The sequence below is a fragment of the Punica granatum genome, chromosome 2, assembly GCF_007655135.1.
Source record: "Punica granatum isolate Tunisia-2019 chromosome 2, ASM765513v2, whole genome shotgun sequence".
In the NCBI taxonomy this organism is placed as follows: Eukaryota; Viridiplantae; Streptophyta; class Magnoliopsida; order Myrtales; family Lythraceae; genus Punica; species Punica granatum.
The window spans coordinates 664,080-684,162 of record NC_045128.1 but is presented as its reverse complement, the minus strand read 5'-3'; the positions used below and the strand labels follow the sequence as shown (position 1 = coordinate 684,162).

Sequence of the window (20,083 nt, the reverse complement as noted above, 5' to 3'; positions counted from 1 at the left end):
GGGGATTGAAAAACATGCCAAAGACATTGCACATTCTGTCCAATCAGTCTCATTAACTTCAAATCCGAGCTTTTTATGATAAGTAGAAATCAATGAGACAGACACAAACCTTTGGGACTGTCCTACTTACTAAAGGAAACACAGACACTCACTCTCTCTCTCTATCTATCTAATGTGTAACGATAGTAGTAGATCGATGTGGATTTGTGTAGTATTAAATATCGTAGGACCCGTGAAGGGCACAAGGCCCCCAGCATGTCTTGGGTCTATTAGGACAGGATTAGGAGGGATGTGCCCCTCGTGCGGGCCACCCTTTGTTGGGTCAACACTAGAGCGTAATTCCCCCCATCCCAATACCAAAACAAATTAATATAAAGAGGGCCGGAAAAAAAAAAGACTTAATTCCCATAGGAAATTTTCTTTCCTTTGTTTAAAAAAAAAAGAGAAAGAAAAGAAACAAACAGCATTTGTTTCCATGTGCACAAATTTAAGAGCAACATTCCAAATTATCAACCCCCTTTGTGCCCTCTCTCTCTCTCCCTCTCTCTACTAGCAAATTCGATTCATATCTTTGCGAGCTGAAAATTTAAGTAGGTTGAGTTCATACTGCAAACTCTCTCTACCTTGCTAGCACATGATTTTGCCGCTATAGACCGTGTACAAGAGTCTTCTCAGACAACAATATAGTAATAACCCATATGTGCGAAGCGGTGCGTAGTTCATCATTATAATTTGAATTGCTATATTTTGGCTCCGATAGATCAGAATAAAAAATGGAGCGTGTTTCTAAATGGCAAGGAGAAGTTTTGTCAAATTTAATCACTTGAAAATGGCATAGGCACAGCGACTCTTCATCCTTAGGAGAAGTACCACCACCCATTTAAAGAAAAAAAGAAAAGGAATAGTTTATTTTCTATGGGGAAGGATGTACTTCCAAAATTGTGTGATGACTATGGAATGTTTGGCTTAAACCCTTTTTACTTAATGTCGCATATATTTTACAACGGCTTTCCGTATCATTTAATATGTTTGACCATTTCAAGAACATTTTCCTCTCATGCACACTATCCTTCCCCAAAAATTTTTCCTCAGTCACTTATCTATATTTTGTTAGTGATGTATAAGTGAATCCAAAATCAAGATGAGAGAAACATAGATTCCCGTCAAACTTTTTTTTATTTTAAGTAGTAAGTACACCTTCATTGTGAGCACCCTTGAGTTTGGCTTTTTTATGTTCGCATCAATTTCGTACAAGTAGATTTGAAATGCCACAACGAAAAATTGTCAATAAGATGTCTAAACCAATGTGATCATTTGGAAAAGGACCCTTCACTGCGACATGCAGCATACCACGTGAAATTTTTAAGAGGATCACACAGTCGTCAACTGTAAAAGAGATCTATTTCTGGTGCGTGATAAAGTGTGCTTACTAGTAAGATTATTTTCAAATTGAGCACATTTTTCTCCTCCATAGTATATACTGAGTTGCTCTAGACATGCGTAAAAATGGTGACCTGAAGATATTAAAATTTAAGCTGCAACATGGGCTCGAATCTCTTAAGCTTAAGCTGCAACATGACGAACTTTGAGGCCTAAAGGCTGTATCTGAAATTATTAGCATGGGTTTCTTGGACACCACCTTTATCATGGTAGAAGTTGGATTCAATTCTTATCAGACTGCTAGTCATGGAAGCACCGCTTGTGACGGAATCGTCATGGCTTGCCTTTGAGTAGGTTAATTTCGTTTCGAGCTTGGCCCGTATTTCTCGGAAGGAAACTTAACTGCAGCATTGATGATTGTTGAAAGCATAAGGAACAATTCATAAATTAGATGATGGAGGAGGGGAGGGGAGGGGATATATATGTGAAAGTACGAAGAAAGGATGGAGGGCAGGGGCAATCTGGTCTTGACAAAAGAATGTCCAAAAAATAATAAGAAAATACCTAATTCGTTGACCCTTAGAATCCCAATGGCGGCCCCTACGCCGTTGGTCTTGCTTCCATGCTTTGCTACCTTCTCTCTCTCTCTCTCTCTCTCTCTCTCTCTCTCTCTCTCTCTCTCTCTCTCTCTCACTGTGTAGTATTAAAGACCAAGACACCAACAAGTACCCAACACCACCATCAGCTGCAAAGGAAACAAAAACAAAGGGAGTGAGAGAGAGAGAGAGAGAGAGAGAGAGAGAGAGAGAGAGAGAGAGAGAGAGAGAGAGAGAGAATGGAGAGTCATGAAGAAGCTGAGGATCAAATCATATTCATATGGGAGTGGGTTAAGGTGGCAGGGATAGCTGTGACACTTCTGGTAGTGTTTCTCAAGGTGGGAGTGGCTCTCTGGTGGCGGCCCAGGAGGATAGAAGAGCACTTCTCCCGGCAAGGCATCCGGGGCCCTCCGTACCGCTTCTTCATTGGGAACGTGAAGGAGCTCGTCGGAATGATGATGAAGGCCTCCTCCCAGCCCTTGCCCGACTTCTCACACAACATCCTCCCCCGCGTGCTCTCCTTCTACCACCACTGGAAGAAGATTTACGGTATGTGCTGCGTATTTTCAACTTGCCCTCATGAGTCAGAACTCCTATGATTATCGAGTTCTGTACGTGCCTGCATCGGATTACACTCACGGGGGGCAAATGTATTTGGAATTTGATCAAAATAGAGCCTTTTTTCTACGTAACACGTTGAGCCAACACTTCTCTCTTTTCCTTTCATCTTAATTTTCATTTGATTGTAGGAGTACATACATATGAACACCATAAAGCTCGAAAAATATAAGCGCAATATATAGCTCCTTTTTCCGTCAATTTTTCTTGTCCGACTCATTCCGGCATGGTTAAAAGGTTGCATTGAATAATTGTTGGATTAATGTTCTTGGGTTTTTTAATTGCAACAATATATATATATATACATATATGTATGTAAAGGACTTAGTCACGATCTTCAAAGTTGTGAATGTACTTTGATCAGTTACCATGTCTTGTTTCTTTGGGCTTCGCTTTTCTGGCTCTCCCTTTTCCTTGTTCTGTCTTTCTTCAATATAATTTTATTAATAATATATCTTTTCAAAGGAATTTGAGCAGTCTCTTCTGAGTCCCTTCCCTGCTGTATACTTCTTTTTTTAAATGACCTTTTCAGGCTTTTTCTGAATTTTGATGCTTAATAATTGATATATATATATATATATATATAATCTCTTTTGGTACGTAATTTTTGCAAGCAACTGATGTTGAAGTTCTTAGTTTGGACTCTTCCCCCACACTGTCCTTTTCCCACCTCCCCCTCTGTGTATTTCTTCTTCCATTTGATCTTAAATCTAATTTGTGAACCGTCCTAATAATAGCTTGTAAATTTTTTTTAAAAAAAGAATATTATTATATTTTTTTTCTTCATTTTTCCTTTAAATAATTTTTACCATTATAAGTTTTACTTCGTTTCATATACACAAATATATATATATATATATATATGAAAAGCTTGAACAGGAATGTGATTTGTGAAATTATTTGTTAGTTATCTCTCTGTGTCTGATCTCTGTGTGTGTCGTTGGTAGGGTCTACACTATCCAATGGTGTTTGTGAATTAACTGGTTGTCGTTTTGTTCTGCTCATTCCACTTTTAGCAAACTTGATACTTTCTACTTGAGGCTCTGAGGTAGTTCCAAACTCAGTCTCAAAATTTAACCTTCTCCATCTTTTTTCAGTACAGCACTTAATTAATTACTTAATTAACCGCATGCCTATGTGATTGATTAATTACACCCGTTATGCCTTTCAGTTCGTCCTAAGTTAAGGCTTGTTTGGTTTCAAAATTCAATTTTAAAATCACAATTCTAACTTAACTCTACCCACTACAAAACAAAATAACTCATACAAAAGCAAAGAGTGGGCCCCATTTATACCACTTTTTTCCACAACAAAACAACATAAATCATACAAAGTCAAAGGGTGAGCCCCATTTATTCCACTCAAAATCAAAATCAAAATTTGATTTTAAAATCCTACTATGAAACCAAACGCAACCTTAATTTTTATACCCTCAGTTGATTCATATGTGTTCTTTCTTTTTGCGGGTTGGATATATAGGTTCCACATTTTTGGTGTGGTTTGGACCCACAGTCCGCCTAACAGTCTCTGATCCCGACCTGATTCGGGAAATATTCACTTCCAAGTCGGAATTCTACGAGAAGAATGAATCCCACCCGCTGGTCAAGCAGCTCGAAGGCGATGGCCTGCTTAGCCTTAAAGGAGAAAAATGGGCTCACCATAGAAGAATTATATCGCCCACATTTCACTTGGAAAATCTCAAGGTATGTCTATATGATTATATAAACGAGTTAATTACTTGCTTCTAGTCGTTTTGTTTTCTTTTTTAATTATAAGATCATCAATTAACTTAATTACCCACAACGTTATAATCTTTCCCCCCTATTGATAAGTGATATTTGTGTGTGTATATATATATATGTTTCCATAAATAGTTGATGGTACCAGTTGTGACAACTAGTGTGATGAACATGCTGGAAGAGTGGGAAGTGTCGAAATCAGGAGAATTCGAGGTAGAAGTCTCGGAATGGTTTCAAGCTCTAACTGAGGATATAATTACAAGAACGGCATTCGGGGTCAGCTACGAAGAGGGAAAAGCCATCTTCAAGCTCCAATCACAGCAGATGCTTCTTGCTGCCGAAGCATTTCAAAAAGTATTCATCCCCGGATACAGGTAACTAATTAATTACTCAATTAGTCAATCCCATTGAGGTTAATTAATTTGCCCTTAAATTTACAAATTTTATCGAAGTGTGGAAGAATATATGGTGAACCACATTTTTAAGTAATCATATTTATTTATAGATTATGAGAACGTTCCATATTATTTTCTGATTCACAAACTTAATTAAAAAGTAAGTTAATCTATATATATGGGGTTTCTGTTGGGGCAGATTTTTACCGACGAAGAGAAACATATATTCTTGGAAGCTGGACCGGGAGATAAAGAAATCGTTGATGAACCTCATCGATCGACGGAAAAGGAAGTCCGGCGAGGGGCCGGCGCTCGAGGCGGAGGAGGAGGGTGAAGGCCCCAAGGACCTGCTGGGCCTCATGATTCGAGCCTCCACCCAAAGCACCGCCATCTCTGTCAATGACATCGTAGAGGAGTGCAAGGCTTTCTTCTTCGCCGGCAAGCACTCCACGTCGAACCTTCTGACGTGGACCGCGGTCCTGCTCGCCATGCATCCCCGGTGGCAGGAGGCGGCACGCGACGAGGTGCTCCGAGCATGTGGGGCACGTAACCTCCCTGGCAAAGATGACGTCGTTAAATTCAAGACGGTAATTGTTTAATTAAAGCTAGCTAGCTCGATCAAGTGATCAACCCCTGAACTATTTAGATTTCAGCAATTTTTCTATTATTACCAATCTACGGATCCTATAATTTTTCACATGAATCAATCATATAAATTCCACTTCAACCTAGCTATTTATAAAGTTTACATAATATATATATCGTATCACATTGGGACAAAAGATTTAATAGAGCCCTTTGTTTTGTCTCTATCTTCATGTTGGTTGTTGGGACAACCAAAGTGCCACCTTGCCCTCATGAACGAACCATTAGGGGAAAAAAAACATCAATGCGGTCTCCAGATGGTCTCTACTCTCTCATGTCCTCACTTGTTTTATGTATGGCCATGTCTTATTTCTTTAATAATACAACTTTCCAAATTCTCAAGTAATATTTCAAAGCCATGTACAAAAAAGTGTACACTTATTAAGGGCTCTCCAATCTATCTATTTGTCTAATAATTTCAGGATTAATTACTTAAAACCAAAATAAAGCCTAATAAATTTGGTTTTACCATTTTTTTTACGGAATAAATTTGGTTCTACTTAATTAGCTAGGAGGAATTTCGGGAGAGGTAGCCGATTGTTAGTCTGATTATATCAACTTCTTTATGAAATGTTTTGCAGCTGAGCATGATTGTGAGTGAAGCCTTGAGGTTGTATCCTCCAGTGATTGCGATGATCAGACGGGCTAGAGTCGATGTGGAGCTCGGAGGTTGCAAGATCCCCCGAGGTACCGAGATCCTGATCCCAATCTTGGCTGTTCATCATGACCAGGCTATATGGGGACACGAGGCAAATGAGTTCAATCCAGCTCGGTTTGCAGACGGAGTGGCCAGGGCTTCGAAACACCCATTTGGGTTGATCCCATTTGGCCTCGGTGTCAGAAACTGCATCGGGCAGAATCTGGCCATCTTGCAGGCTAAATTGGCACTCGCGATCATACTTCAGCGATTCAGGTTTCGTCTCTCCCCTACATATAAACATGCGCCTACGGTCCTAATGTTGTTGTATCCACAGCATGGCGCGCCGATCATTTTCAGCCGTTTGGCCGACCCAGAGGCACCACAAGATCAAGGGTCATGATTAATTAAGTAGTGATATGGGATACTATAGCTAGGCGTACTCTTATGATCAAGTGCTGTTAATTTTGTTCGCGGAGTGATCGATGCATTATTACCTCGACCGCCTCTTCCCCAAACTATCCTACTGGTCGGAGATATAGATGATTGATGATCATGTGAGGAGATTATGATCTACATTTGGGGAAATTAATTAAGAGGTAGAAAAGCTCGAAGAGGGAAAAAGAAGATTTGGCATTTTGAGATCTGACCCCCCAAGGCCATGTTTTTTAAGCTCCCCACCCACCGAAAAAAAAATATATATCCAATCTGGCACGTGAGCTGAATTTTTATTCTGATAATTTAGGATTTTAGGATTTTGGCTAACAGATTAATCGATAGGAAGGGTTTCTCATATCATATATAATATTATATATGTATGTAATGTATATTATTGCACAAGTACGAATCATTTTTGTATCGGTGTACGTTGCCTTCATGAATCTCAATGGATTTCTATTTGGTGACAAACATTGACCTCTATATGTATGCCTCTTCTAATTTCCATTTGTTTACTCCTCCGACTCTTAAATTTCCATTTGTTATTGTTTTAATTAAACGATGAAGGCACTCCAAATTCCATCAATCCCACGATAAGAAATATTCAACAAAAAAAGAAAAAGAAAATCCCATGATAAGATATGAGTTGTAATAACCAATACCTAATGCAAAAACTTATGTGCACGTTAACACTTTTCTCCTTCTTTCACAAGCAAATAAGTATAAGCCTATATAATTCATCAAAAAAATCATAAAAAATAAGCTTATATAGTACAGCCGGAAAAAAAAAAGTGAATATTTTACTTGTGTAAGTGGACACCAGTTAATTAGGCTGCGAAACCCAATGAAAATCGCCATTTTTTTAATTAAGGCATCTCTTTTTGCAGTAAGAATGTAGCTTAATTTTTTATGCATGGAGTTTGGAAATATATTAGTTAATGTAATCTAGAAGCAATCATAGCACCCTTCCCATGAGAAAGAGACCACCCTCTAGGACAATTTCCAAGACGATATAAATTAATATTTGCACTAAGACGATTACTATTATTATTATCGTAGTTATATTTATTATTATCGCTATAATATAAATTGTGATTCTAGCTAGATTAATAATTGTTAATTAGTGCCGCAACAAGAAATATTAGGTTTTTTTTTCCTGTCCAATGACGAAATGTTTTTGTAGTTTCTAATTACACAAGCAACACAACGATATTTAATGTCACTTGATATGTGATTATTATTGATAAGAATAACTCAAATGACCTCTAGTTAGATCATATTATATAGATATTGAACTGCCCTCCAGCATGCAAATGCCCTTTAATAATGTGTACTTTTATTGGGTGTTGGACTCTTTTTTTTTAGTTATAAAAAGGAAGTCATGGGTATAATATCATATAAGAAAATAGAAAGTAAAGCTAAATAAAAGTTATAGGTAGTTCTACTAGTGAGAATAAAATTTGAAACCTCGAAATTATAGACAAGACTATATACCATTGCATTATTATATTTTTTTGGACTTTCTTTAGTTTTTCTAATTATAAAAATTACATAAACAAACTGTCCCTAAAAAGAACAAAAGCTTTCTCTTTTATTGTTTTTTTCCTGTATATTTCTTTTTGGGATCCTCTAATTTTGGGGTTTGTAATATCTTGTTGATGGTCCCCGAGGAAGCATGTGGTTGGGGTAAAATCTCCCTTCTCTTTACTCTGTAGTTTTGCTTTTGTAAAAGGAATCAAAGCATGCCATGAGTCATGTGATGGGAAATCTTTCTCCATTCTTTGTCCATATAAACTCCCAAAAGAAGATTTAGATAATTATCGATTTGCAATCTTTTAATCGGTAAGATCCACGTACATGTAAATTAAACAATTCTGTGACTACATAGTATAAATTACAAAAATTAAGAACGGTGCAGAACAATCAAAATTGGCATAATGCATCGGAGTTTTAAAAATGTACAATTTAGGATCGAAATGCATGATATCACATTATGTATAAAAATAAAAAGTTTCTTGAGTATCTGTACTTGGTATGGAAGTTATTATTCTCATAAATCACATTAATAGTCTCATTTGATAAAAATGCAATGTGTAACCGTAAAGGATATCCTATAAAACATTTCTGCAGAGACGGTTCCCTTGACTTGGAAGCGAGCAAATTGGAGGCCTTGACATAAATTTTGCACTTTAATTATCTCTGTTAGCAGCGGCATTTACAGTGGGTTCTCAATCTTGATGTGCTTTAAGAACACTTCTTATGATTTTACTTAATTAATGTGATTGATTGGGATTACTGACCGGTTGTTTCAAATGAGAATTTCTTACAATATTGGATCGGGGATGGAATAGGATTTGCCTTTAATTAGCTAGGACCACAAGCTAATACATAAAACAAGGCAATTAATTAAGCAAAACACTTGGATCCATCTTTTAAAGTCGTGCAATTACGATGCACCATTCCACCGAAAAAAATTGCGATGCACTTCTCCATAAAAAGAAAATATAAATAATCAATAAATCAATAGTAAATGATTTTCCCTTGAGGGCATGCAGAGTGAGAATTGTTTTCCTTTTTGCACTTTGTCTTTCGCGAGCTTCCTCATTATCACCTAGGCAGTGTCTCCCGACCTCACTACACGACAAAATTTGACATTCCAAAACATTTATTTTATGGCGATTGAATTTCTGGTTTTCTTTTTTATTTTTATTTGCAGAAAAGAGAATAGATAAAAATATATATATATATTATGAGGAGCTCGGGCTACAAAGCACAAGTGCAATCTCGTTTTCACTTTCATATGTGCCTCCTCCACTCCTCGTTCTTTTTTTTTCCAGCGATATTTTTAAAACTCAATAAATATTAATGAACATTATTGCCTTGTGACATTACCACGTAATATAACCATTACATATAAAAATTTCTACAATGCACTCTCTCTTATTATTTTGTTGCAAGAAAAAAAAGGAATGAATAAATGGACAAAAATCTTATTTATATAAATTATGAGGATAAGGTCTTTTCTGATCTTTTCCCAGTATCTTCTAATAACTAACTAAAAGCGTAAAACACCAAAGCCAACTTTGATGAGGAAAATGTCCATTTGTCAAATGTCATATTCTAATAACATCTTCTAACGCCATCAACTTGTATATTCTGGACATTTTTCAGTTTCACCATACTATACTATATGTGAATGGAATGTAACCCAAAATTTTTCTTGTCCAGTTATCATCGTTGAAAATACTTGTAAAGTCATCATTTCATATCATATCATAATATTTGTAAACTCTCCTTCCATTAGGAAAACAAATAAGGAAGGAACAAATATATATATGTGTGTGTGTGTACATGCATGATTTATGTGAGGAGGAGGAGGAGGAGGAGCGAGGACTACCTCGGAGGGGATGAGTCACCAATGGCACGCATGACATGATATATAAATATATAATAATATAGATATAATCCAAAACCACAGTGAATTAGTGATGTAGATTATTAAAAAGAAAAAGTAGAAAAATGTTAACTTTAGGGGGACACAAATACCAAAGTGGAAATGTGAAAATGGGTGGGGGTGGGGGGGTTGTGTGTCTGGCGCCCCTTGATTAATGGCAACGTTGTCGGGCTGCCAAAGAGCAAGAGATCCGCAAATGACACTACACTTTGCATGATTGATTGGCCATTTCATTGGCTCTGTGTTTGTGTGTGTGTGTGTTAAGATAGATAAGAGATAAGAGAGAGAGAGTCTCTCTCTCTTATCTCTCTGCCTTAGCTCTCTGCTCAGTGTTCTGTTCTGTTCTGTTCTGTTCTGTAACAGATCAATCAGGCAGGACCTCAGTTGCTCAGTTTCCTGATCCGCCCTGTCATATGATTGAGTTTCTTTATAATATATGTAATATATTATGAGTATTCTAATTCAAAGTTCCACCAAGTACTCTTTTATATGTGATCATTGTCTTGTTAGTTCTTGCACAGATTGACAGAGACACACAGAGAGAGAGAGAGAGAGAGAGAGAGATAATAGACTTTTTTAACAGAAAATTGATGGATGAGCTGAGATTGATAGGCAGATCTTCCAAAAATTCAATCCCACTTGTCTTTGTGGCTCCTCAGACTATGATTGTTTAAATGACTTGTTTCATTTCATAATGGTGATGACTACCTAATAATATGAGCAAACATGATACCTATAGTTTGGTGAATTAGAGTTGCACCGAGAGGTTTATTGATTTAGTAGACGGAAATGAAATAGAAAAAAAAAACAAAGAAAGAAAGAAAGAAATACGGAAAGTTTTACCAGCAAGAATTAAAACAAGAATCGGTCATAACAGAAGATATTGCATTGAATTCGCCATTTTTAATGCTTCTGCGTCGATGAGATCTCTGCCTCCAATGGAAGGAAAATCATCATGCGGGCATAAGTTTCTTGATGAAAAATTGAAGTCCAATTTACTTAATGAGTACTTGAAGCTTGGAGCATTGGGCAATGCAGATTTCTTATCTTTCGCTATCACAGAGTGAGAAGTGAGAAAGCAGCATCACATGGCAGCACCAATCATGAATAGATGCTAATGAGACAGTGGCAGGGGATCTGGTGGAGCCACTTAAATGCAACAACACAAATACTTTCATCCCCTTTCACTTTTATTTTCTTTTCTTCTTTTCATTTTTCAAATTTAATTTCATTTATCTTTTTAAATTGCTAACAAAAAAAGAATCATAAGCTTCATGGATACGAGGGACAATAAACTCTCATATCATATGGATAAGAAATTACGGATCAAGAAGGCTTGACTTCACATTTGGTGTATGTCATTTACAATGATGTGTGTGTCTAGTTATTAAAGACTTATTTTACTGTTGAGTTGAGTGGGAATGACACAATGAATGGAGGATGGAACCCTTTTTGCTGGTGATTCAAGAGACAATACCACCTGCACTGCACCGCTAGCTAGCTGCATCCCCCACCCCCACTTTTCTTTTCCTTCCTTCTTTTTTTACGGTATATATATATATATATATATATTATATCTATTTATGCACAAGCAGAACACGTCACAGCCAGCTATAGTGTGAAGGTGGCATCATATGTTCAACTTTCTTCGATAATATTAGTTGCTCATATATCACGTGCTATTCCATTTCTATGGTCGAATTAAGTGATCGATTAATTTTAAATTTTGGGGCTATGGATATCTTGGTAAAGTGTGGGATTTAATGTGTAAATACCGTGAGTTTTTTCTGATTTTAAGATGGACGAAATTAGATATTACACTAACCTCGATTGCTTAGACGCAATTGAGGGATTGTGGTCCCTGAGTTGCACATTATGTTAAGTCTTAATATCCCATCAATGAGACTTGAGACACCACCCTTTTTCTCAAACTCCTCTCTGAGTGCACAATTAAAAAAAAAAAAAGGGTCTGAGGAATGGGGGTGTCAAAAATGTGTAGCCCCGGAAGACGCTAACCCAAACATCGACTTCGACTTCTGACGATGAGTTCAGACACGCAATTGACTTTGTTCTCGATCCGATGACATTGACATGTAAGATCATCGGGCTAACATCATAGACGAATCAGCATCTCGTCTCGTGGGCCTGATACCAGAAGCTACTTGGAACCGGGCCTTGTTAGCAAGCAGCCTAGAGAATGTTTCAAGATAATTAAGGTTGGATATGGTCCGGTTCTTTCTTGAAGTCAATCCCAAATGGAGACGGTCCAATATTGCAGTTGGAAGCATCTCAACATAAGCATAGGAATCAGTTCTCACTTCTCACATCTGTACTTTCGGTCCACATTTCAGAACCGATCGCTTTTTGAGGGCGTGCGTGCATGCGTTTCATGAGTTGTTGGTCGGAACCGGGCCGAACAAACTTTTGACAACCTGAACATTGTCCTTCCGAAAACTCATCTATGAGAAACCAAATGGGCTATAACCCAATTGAAGAGACAAGAAAACTAATGGGCTTCTCATGATAGATCCAGTGATCACAACTCAAGGCCCTCTTGATTTGTACTTTGTATTGCTATAGTTTTGAAAATAAGATGAAAGTATGCGTTCACTTGTCTATGTTGCCTCCCCTTCCATATAGTTTCCCCTAACTGTTTTATCTGCAAAATAAGACATATCTTGAGTTTATGATGATTGCAAAGACGATGAATGATCACCCCAGAAAGAAAATAACCATCACTTTGAATGCATATATCGGCTTATCCTGAGCTACTGCTCAAAGAAATAGGCTCTATGGAAAATGAAAATTTATTCTAGCAAATACCTGAAAAGTAAGAAGAATTCATCCCTTTATATATCATCCAGCAAAAATCATACCTAAGAAGCATATCCTTGATACATGTCTGTAATCAATCTCTCCAGGGAGTTTGTGTTCTTTCTCACCTAAATGGGGTGTCATTACTTGCAGAAAGCAGGACTCTCAACTCTGTTAAATGCTCATCGCTCGATATGTTGAGGGATACCCGAAGATTGCTCATGAGCGACTCCTTTTCCCAACTTAGAGCCCCCGAAGCATATAGTGCCTCCATCGTACGACGGTATGCACGCAACTCCAAGTTATGGACTTCAGCCTCTGATCCCTCTCCTGAGTTAGGGGGCACATAATCCTTCTGTGCCTTGTATCGACCATGGCTGAAAGATTCAGCATCACTCATGTTACCTTCAGCTGGGCCAGAAAACTTGGGAGACGATCTACAGTATTTGTCATCGGTGATGCTGCAGCTTCCAATGGAGCATGTATCATCATTGTTGTTAGATTCTGCATGTGATATGGAACATGAAGAACTAGCAGCGGAGTCTTGAATCCTCAAAGACACGTCAATTAGCTCAGGCAACTTAGCTCGATTTGCATCGACTTCTGCACTACTAATTCTCTCTTTTGCGCAGACACGGCGTTTCTTGGGGCCTCCAGCTTGATGATAGAGATAAGAGGATTCTCTTTTTGGAGTTTCAGCTCGAACTTGGTCATCTTGCTTACGTTCATTGGCAACACCAGAAACCTAAATGAAAGAGAATTATAAGATACTGATGAACAATCACTGAATCCACAAAAAAACCACACAATTTATCTCCAATGATCTATGAGACCATGAAGGATAAAAAGAAACTGACTAGGTGTATTGGCAGAGAAAACTGTCATCTGTATATTATATTGAAACAGAAATAGCATAAAAAAAAAAAACCAACTTATAACCATAAAGCATGGATAAATAAAGCCTTCAAGAGTAATGGCGTACCTGTCCAATTATAATCCATTTGCCATTATTCCAAGACTGCCTCACCCTAGTTTCTGAAACATCAACCCTGAATTCCTCAGACGTTCCAAGTACCCGAACCACATAGGAATCACCACCCAAAGACTTCATCACTTTAGCCATTCTCCAAGAGTAATCATTCAATACCTCCAGAACATCGCCAGAGGCCCATTCCTTTCGAATGCCCAGATGAGGTGGACAAGGCCTGAGGACCGAGCCGGAGACTTTGGCTAGAGCATTCTTTCTGCTTGGGCTGTAATACCGGACAGTGCAGGTGCGTCCATTACTGGAGATTATTTCTCCACAGCGCCAAGAACCCAAGAGCAGCTCCTTCCTGTCTAATACTTCCACTCTAGTCCCTCTCGTAAATCTCATGGTTGATGATCCTTCCTCGAGTGCCCGGAGTTGTATTTATCTGTAAGAAAGAACTCGAATTGTAACTTTGCATAGGTGCACCTCAGCAATAATGGAACAAAGAACAATATCAACACACTTTTTTCTGCAAATGGATCGCTTCTGAAGAGCACGTATAGGAGATTGAGTGGACAAAAGGAACACCATTTACTTGACATTCACATCAAGTTATTGGACTCCTACAAGAGAAGATCACAGGTAATCTAAATTACTAAACTAAAGAATCTCCACAGACCAACGGCAATAATCACAACAAAGGCGATCATCGAGTAGAAGTCTTAGCACAAACAGCAAGATAAGATCTATCAGCTCAATAAGATTACTGTAAGCAGGAGCTCAAACGCTAAGTGAGGAAGGAAAATTGCTTATACCAATTTAATTACGCAGGAAGGTGTTGCAATGCAGAGGCATTATAGCTTCTCAGCAAGACAATGTAAGAAAGACATTTTAAAACTAGTAGCCTCTTCTTTCCTTTTCCCGGAAACCAAACAAAGCATCCAAAGAAAGAAGCCCAGAGAGCAAATCTCAAGGTCACCTTTTTAAAGGAAACAGCTTTGGACAGAAACACAAAAACATGGGAGTATCTCACAACTGGATTTTGCCCAGAAGAAAGAGAATGTTTGGACGGCAAAACTCATCAATTGTTTATGCCTAAAAAATGTAAAACAAGGAAAGAATCATTGCCATGAATACACAGATATATTCTAAACGATCCATTTCCGTGGAGGAATTCAACTCCAACAGCTGAACTCAATAGCTACATGGGGTTGTCATTAATCGAGGTGATTGACAGAGGCAATAACATTAGGGGAGAAAAAAAAAAAAGGGACAAATCCTCTGCTTTCTCAGGAGCCAACAACAAGGGAGACATTGCAATTGGGTGCATGAATGGCAATCGAAGCTTGTTGGCAGCAGTTGCTAACTCAAACAGCAATCGCAGCAGAACCAAAGATTTTGCACAATTGAAAGGGAAGGATATTTATATAACAACAAAAGGACTGAAAGGAGAAATTTTGAAGACTGATGTGATGTGATTAAAGAGCTAGAGAAGAGAACGGAGAGAAATTCACTGACCCTATTCCTTCTTGAATCAGAATATGTCGTTGGTGGGGGGTGGGAGTGGGGTGGGGGGTAGATAGTCTTTTTCTTGATCTCTTCAAATTAGTCTGCCATTAATGGTTGATTGCTTGAGCTCTCCCTGTCCTTCCTTCCCCCTATTTTGCTCGTTGCTTGAGAAGTAAGTTCTCTTGTTTTCTACCTTTCGGGTGCAAAATATGAACGAAAAAAGGAGTCGCAGAAAACAAAATTATTAATATTAATTAATTAAACGCAGAGAGAGAGAGAGAAGGACAAGGCAGAGCAAAGCACAGGCCAGAACCGAACGAGGGGAGGTGTGGTGGACTTATAATCTCTTTTTCATTTTCTGTTTGTTTTTCTTTTTTCCCCAAATATTGAATTTTATCACTACAAAAAGATTTCTTTCGTTATACACCATTAACTGTGATTACATATATCGTAAAAATTATATGGTCATAAGCATCGAAAAATATATGTATATATATATATATATATTTTTATTATTTTTTTGGGTGTAATGTAGAGCCTTAAGACCAATTACCAAACGTGCATTTAAAAAATAAACAGTACTGGAGCAGAGATCAGCAACCCCAACTACATCATTAAGAAGCACCAACGTATATAAATCGAGCGAACGTGATCCATAAGTTAGATTCGACGATTAATCCGTATATCGGTTCATGCTTTTCGGAAAGAAAACGGCTTTAACTTTTCTTTTTTGTATTTTGTGGAAGCATTTAGAAGCACTTGCCTGAAACATAAAAAATCTCACCAACGTCAAATGTGATAAAGTTTTTAGTGTTCATGCATTCTCATAATCATCCTGTAGAAAGGCTCGTGAAAGTTTTCAAATTTGAATCAGAAGTAGGAGATGATGAGATGATATAAAAGTGGTTGATGGCATTTCTGTCCTTTTATTACTTTTTATTTTCTCCCTAGTTAATTTTTCTAGTTATTTATCTTTTTTCTGGTAAGGAGTTAATTTTTTTTTTTTGTGGGCCCAAAATTTTGTTCCAAATGCAAGGGAAAAAGAAATTCCCATTAATGAGCAAGGAAAGGTCAAATTAGGCCTTAAGCTAGCTGAGCTGAGAAATTCATTCATTCGAATTAAAAAGGCCGTGCGGGCAGCTAAAGCCCGGGCCAACTTTCCATATTTGACTACATATGCCAATAAAGATGAACACGTCAACGCGCATAGTTGACTTGACTCCATTTTGATCCTATCCGAGAAACTACCACGATTCATTTTGATCACGTACGGAAATTTCATGGAAAGTTAATCATCATCTTTTGGTACAAAGGTATACTTACGATTTCTTGCGAAGAAGAACAGCGAAAAGTAAAACATTGGTCAACATAGAGCAGTGTGATTCTTCTTCTTAATTTCTTCCGACAAACTTACATGATTTCAGAGAAGCTCATTGCGATGCATAATGGATCAAGAAACAGGACATGAACCTAATAACAATGGCTCAACTGAGATACAGATCTAATCTCGTCTAGTTTACTGAGAGAAGAGCCACAGAATCAGAGCGCAGAGGATGAGGACGAGAGGGATAAGGTGAACCGCTCTCTCTCCGGGCAACGGCCTCTGATGGGCAGGGTTCTCCTTCTTGTTGTTCTCCTCAGAAATAGGAGCGTACAACGGCTGCACCGTTGCTCCTCGAGGGGGACGAGCCCATAGATGGCAGGAAGAAGTCGATCGACAAGTCTTCTGAGCTTCTTGAAACACCGAGCCTTTGCATTGTCGTCTGAAGAATGCACAAGGTGATTCATCCAGCTCCAGGGGGTTAGTCGAAACTTTTATACAGAAATCACGAGGGTTGCGTATGAGAAGTGCGGGTCGCAAGTAAAAGAGAAGAAAGAAAAAGATAGCTCGGAGAGGCAGATCAGTCGTATAACTTAATACAAAATCTTTCCATTTTTTTGTGCCTGAATTCTTGGGCTTTCTCGAAGGGGAAGTTGACTCGACGATGAGTGCGCAGTGCTTGGAAGAAATCAAGGGGCACCCCATGTGTTACTTAAGGGTGACGCTTTTTTTTTTTTTTTTATTTCGTTCCATTCTATGCATTGAAGTTGCAGGAAATATGGATCGTGTAATGTAATGTTAAGCAAAGCATCCTTTCAGCACAAAGATCGCTGCTGACTGTTCCTACTACGGAAGTGAAAGTGTCCCTCCACCACTTCAGTGCAGTGCAAGTTGTTTTAAGGGGAGGCGATAATTAATGGGGTACACGCAATTCAAACTGCCACTTTTGCCATTTTCTTTAGGCAGTGCGATGGCATTGGCAAGTTGAGTCGCATTCATTAAATGAGAACTTTAAGGACTGTCAACTGCCTCTGTTTGGTGGGGGAAGAATACTGGAATTGCGTTTATTGTGTGCTTATCGAAGAGCAAGTTGGGTGGCGGATCCTCGGTCTGCAAATGGTGGCGCTATTCATTTATTCATTCGAGTTGACGATATCAAGCTGGTTTAAGTTAATTGGGATAAGTTTAGATAATATGGAGTATTTTCTATGGAGATGTCTTTATTACAGTGGGTGATCAGTCACTGTAAAGGGCCAAGTCACACCAACAAATGAGGATGGAAAATACTATTCTATGCATGAAGGTTGACTCGGATGTATTACGGCAATACTAAAGTCGGGATCTTTTACGTCGTCAACGGTGAAACTTGATTTGCAGAGAGGTTCTTCTTCACAGTTTTTCGTCTTTTCTACTGGGAAAGAAGATTTGACTCTGTCAATTCTTTAGAAGAAGAAGAAGAAGACTCCTCCTCCTCCTCCTCCCAGCAAGTAGTAATATATAAGTGGAAGGTTAGCTTCTTCTAGGCTCCTTCTCTCCGATCGATCCTCACACAAAAAACACAACCATTGCCCCAAAAGTACAACCTTGGCTGATCTATGGATGGTGATGGCTAGTCCTTGGAATAATATATTCAGAGACTTGCCCCTCTCCCATTCTCGGGATTGTTCGGTTTTCGCATATCGGCTCTATCCTTCAATTCTGGGTCTGAAACAACAGCAATGAGTTCCTGATGGAAAGCAAGAAAGTAAATCTCATTGCTGCTTTGTCAATCTTTTCTCTCGTCATCCTAATCGTCGTAACTCGGGTGACCCTCAAGCTATCCAAGACATTTTACTTCGTTCTCGGGGCAGATGTCTCCGTGATTGTTGCTATCTTTGCTTTTCTCTTGATCAGGAGGCGCTACAATCTGAGGAGGAAACTTTTGGAGTCTCGGTGGATTTCCGAGGGTAAAGAGCTGAAGATTGAGTACAGTTTCCTTCGGAAAGTTGCCGGAGTGCCCACGAAATTCCGCTACAGAGAGATCGAGGAAGCCACCGATAACTTCCAAGCCCTTGTAGGCCGAGGTGCCTCCGCTTCCGTCTTCAAAGGGATCCTGACTGACGGGACTCAGGTGGCCGTGAAGAGGATCGACGGTCAAGAACGTGGAGAGAAAGAGTTCAGATCAGAAGTCTCAGCAATTGCGGGAGTTCAGCACGTGAACCTCGTGAGGCTCCTTGGCTATTGTTGCGTAACGGGAGGGCCTCGCTTCCTGGTGTATGATTTCATTCCAAATGGTTCCTTGGACTGCTGGATTTTCCCCAAGAAGAACCGCCGGAACCGTCCTGGAGGCTGCCTGTCTTGGGACCTCAGGTATAAAATTGCCATTGATATTGCTCGAGCCCTTTCCTACCTTCACCATGATTGCCGGTCAAGAGTCCTCCACCTCGATGTGAAGCCCGAGAACATACTCCTCGATGAGAATTATCGAGGGATCGTTGCAGATTTTGGCCTTTCGAGGCTAATGGGGAAGGACGAGAGCAGGATCGTCACCACGATCCGAGGAACAAGAGGATACTTGGCCCCTGAATGGCTGCTGGAGCATGGAGTGACAGAAAAATCGGACATTTACAGCTATGGGATGGTTCTTTTGGAGATGATCGGAGGGACAAGAAACGTTTGCTTAATCGAGATAGGAAACAATCGGTCCCGCAGGAGGTGGCAGTACTTCCCGAAGATCGTGTGCGAGAAGTTACGAGAAGGGAGACTAATGGAGGTTGTCGATCATCGCCTACTGAGGAGTGGCGGGATCGACGAGCAGGAAGTCAGGAGGATGGTGTACGTGGCTCTTTGGTGCATACAGGAGAGGGCACGGCTGAGACCGAGCATGCAGAGAGTAGTGGAGATGCTCGAAGGACGGGCGGCAATAGAAGAGCCACCTGAAACTCAGATGATCGTGGTCGATCTCTTAGCAGTCGACGAAGAGCAAGAACAGGAAATTAACGGTGACGGAAATGGGCGGACCAGACCTGTGATCATAGAGCAAGTGGGGGATCAGAATCCGCCGACTACGTCGGCTTATTCTTTTACCATGTCCGTTCTTTCGCCGAGATAATTAATCTAGCTCAGAGAAGAATTGATGAGATCATTTATGCTGCTATTTTGGCTTTCTTTACTACACTAGATAAAAGCGGCTGCATGCGTATGTTTCTTCCTTGTGATCAGATGGATATTCATCTGATCACAAGGAAGAGTAATCATCGATAGCCATGTCTAGAGTCGGAATGCCCGATTTGTCTGATCAGACATATATATGATCTAAAGATCAAATGTACTTATAAGTTGACATAGTTTTTATTGAATGTTTCGGGCTCCGACTACTTGTGGACAAGTTCCGTTGGAGCACGGAGTTCGTTACGGCTGAGCTGAGCGTCTATCTTAGAAACTTCCTTTTGTTTTCATCGCGCAGCCCCATTTGAACAGAACAGAAGGAAGTCGTATCCCGAAGACTGACTGATTCCTGAAGGAACTGCAGAAGAGTTTAAAATGTTAGACTAGAAAAGAAAAGGACGTCGGCAGGTCGTCATTAGA

At 39.2% G+C, this 20,083-nt stretch overlaps 3 protein-coding genes across 9 annotated transcripts; 2 read left to right on the top strand and 1 right to left on the bottom strand.

The window, feature by feature from the left end:
• The first annotated feature begins 2,123 nt into the window (after positions 1-2,123).
• On the top strand, positions 2,124-6,870 carry LOC116194454 (cytochrome P450 734A1). The gene is made up of 5 exons (XM_031523261.1): positions 2,124-2,525; positions 4,074-4,297; positions 4,469-4,707; positions 4,928-5,315; positions 5,955-6,870. Exons 1-5 carry the CDS (start codon positions 2,216-2,218, stop codon positions 6,411-6,413), a joined length of 1,620 nt encoding a protein of 539 aa, XP_031379121.1. The 5' UTR covers positions 2,124-2,215; the 3' UTR covers positions 6,414-6,870.
• Positions 6,871-12,287: 5,417 nt separating this feature from the next.
• LOC116197992 lies at positions 12,288-15,475 on the bottom strand. Of its 7 annotated transcripts, none has more exons than XR_004155126.1 (4): positions 14,210-15,191; positions 13,699-14,131; positions 12,726-13,461; positions 12,288-12,561 (listed from the first exon to the last, which is right to left on the bottom strand). XR_004155126.1 is itself a non-coding variant. In XM_031528287.1 (4 exons), exons 2-4 carry the CDS (start codon positions 14,089-14,091, stop codon positions 12,558-12,560), a joined length of 1,014 nt encoding a protein of 337 aa, XP_031384147.1. In that variant the 5' UTR covers positions 14,092-14,131; positions 14,210-15,192; the 3' UTR covers positions 12,288-12,557. The 7 variants fall into 7 exon arrangements, 5 of the variants coding, with proteins under 5 accessions (XP_031384147.1, XP_031384144.1, XP_031384143.1 ...); XR_004155127.1 differs by having other exon boundaries at positions 12,779-13,461; XM_031528287.1 differs by having other exon boundaries at positions 12,845-13,461; positions 14,210-15,192.
• Positions 15,476-17,696: 2,221 nt separating this feature from the next.
• LOC116197965 (probable receptor-like protein kinase At5g20050) lies at positions 17,697-19,916 on the top strand. The gene has a single exon (XM_031528251.1). It carries the CDS (start codon positions 18,246-18,248, stop codon positions 19,605-19,607), a length of 1,362 nt encoding a protein of 453 aa, XP_031384111.1. The 5' UTR covers positions 17,697-18,245; the 3' UTR covers positions 19,608-19,916.
• The last annotated feature ends 167 nt before the right edge of the window (positions 19,917-20,083 follow it).

What these genes read in the sequence shown, in the direction of transcription:
- LOC116197965 (XM_031528251.1), top strand. Translation starts at nt 18,246, where the DNA reads ATGGAAAGCAAGAAAGTAAATCTCATTGCTGCTTTGTCAATCTTTTCT.
- LOC116194454 (XM_031523261.1), top strand. Translation starts at nt 2,216, where the DNA reads ATGGAGAGTCATGAAGAAGCTGAGGATCAAATCATATTCATATGGGAG. An exon ending in CCACTGGAAGAAGATTTACG is followed by an intron (nt 2,526 to 4,073) that starts GTATGTGCTGCG and finishes TTGGATATATAG; the next exon opens with GTTCCACATTTTTGGTGTGG. An exon ending in ACGTCGTTAAATTCAAGACG is followed by an intron (nt 5,316 to 5,954) that starts GTAATTGTTTAA and finishes AATGTTTTGCAG; the next exon opens with CTGAGCATGATTGTGAGTGA.
- LOC116197992 (XM_031528284.1), bottom strand. Translation starts at nt 14,091, where the DNA reads ATGAGATTTACGAGAGGGACTAGAGTGGAAGTATTAGACAGGAAGGAG. An exon ending in AATGGATTATAATTGGACAG is followed by an intron (nt 13,462 to 13,698) that starts GTACGCCATTAC and finishes TCTTTCATTTAG; the next exon opens with GTTTCTGGTGTTGCCAATGA.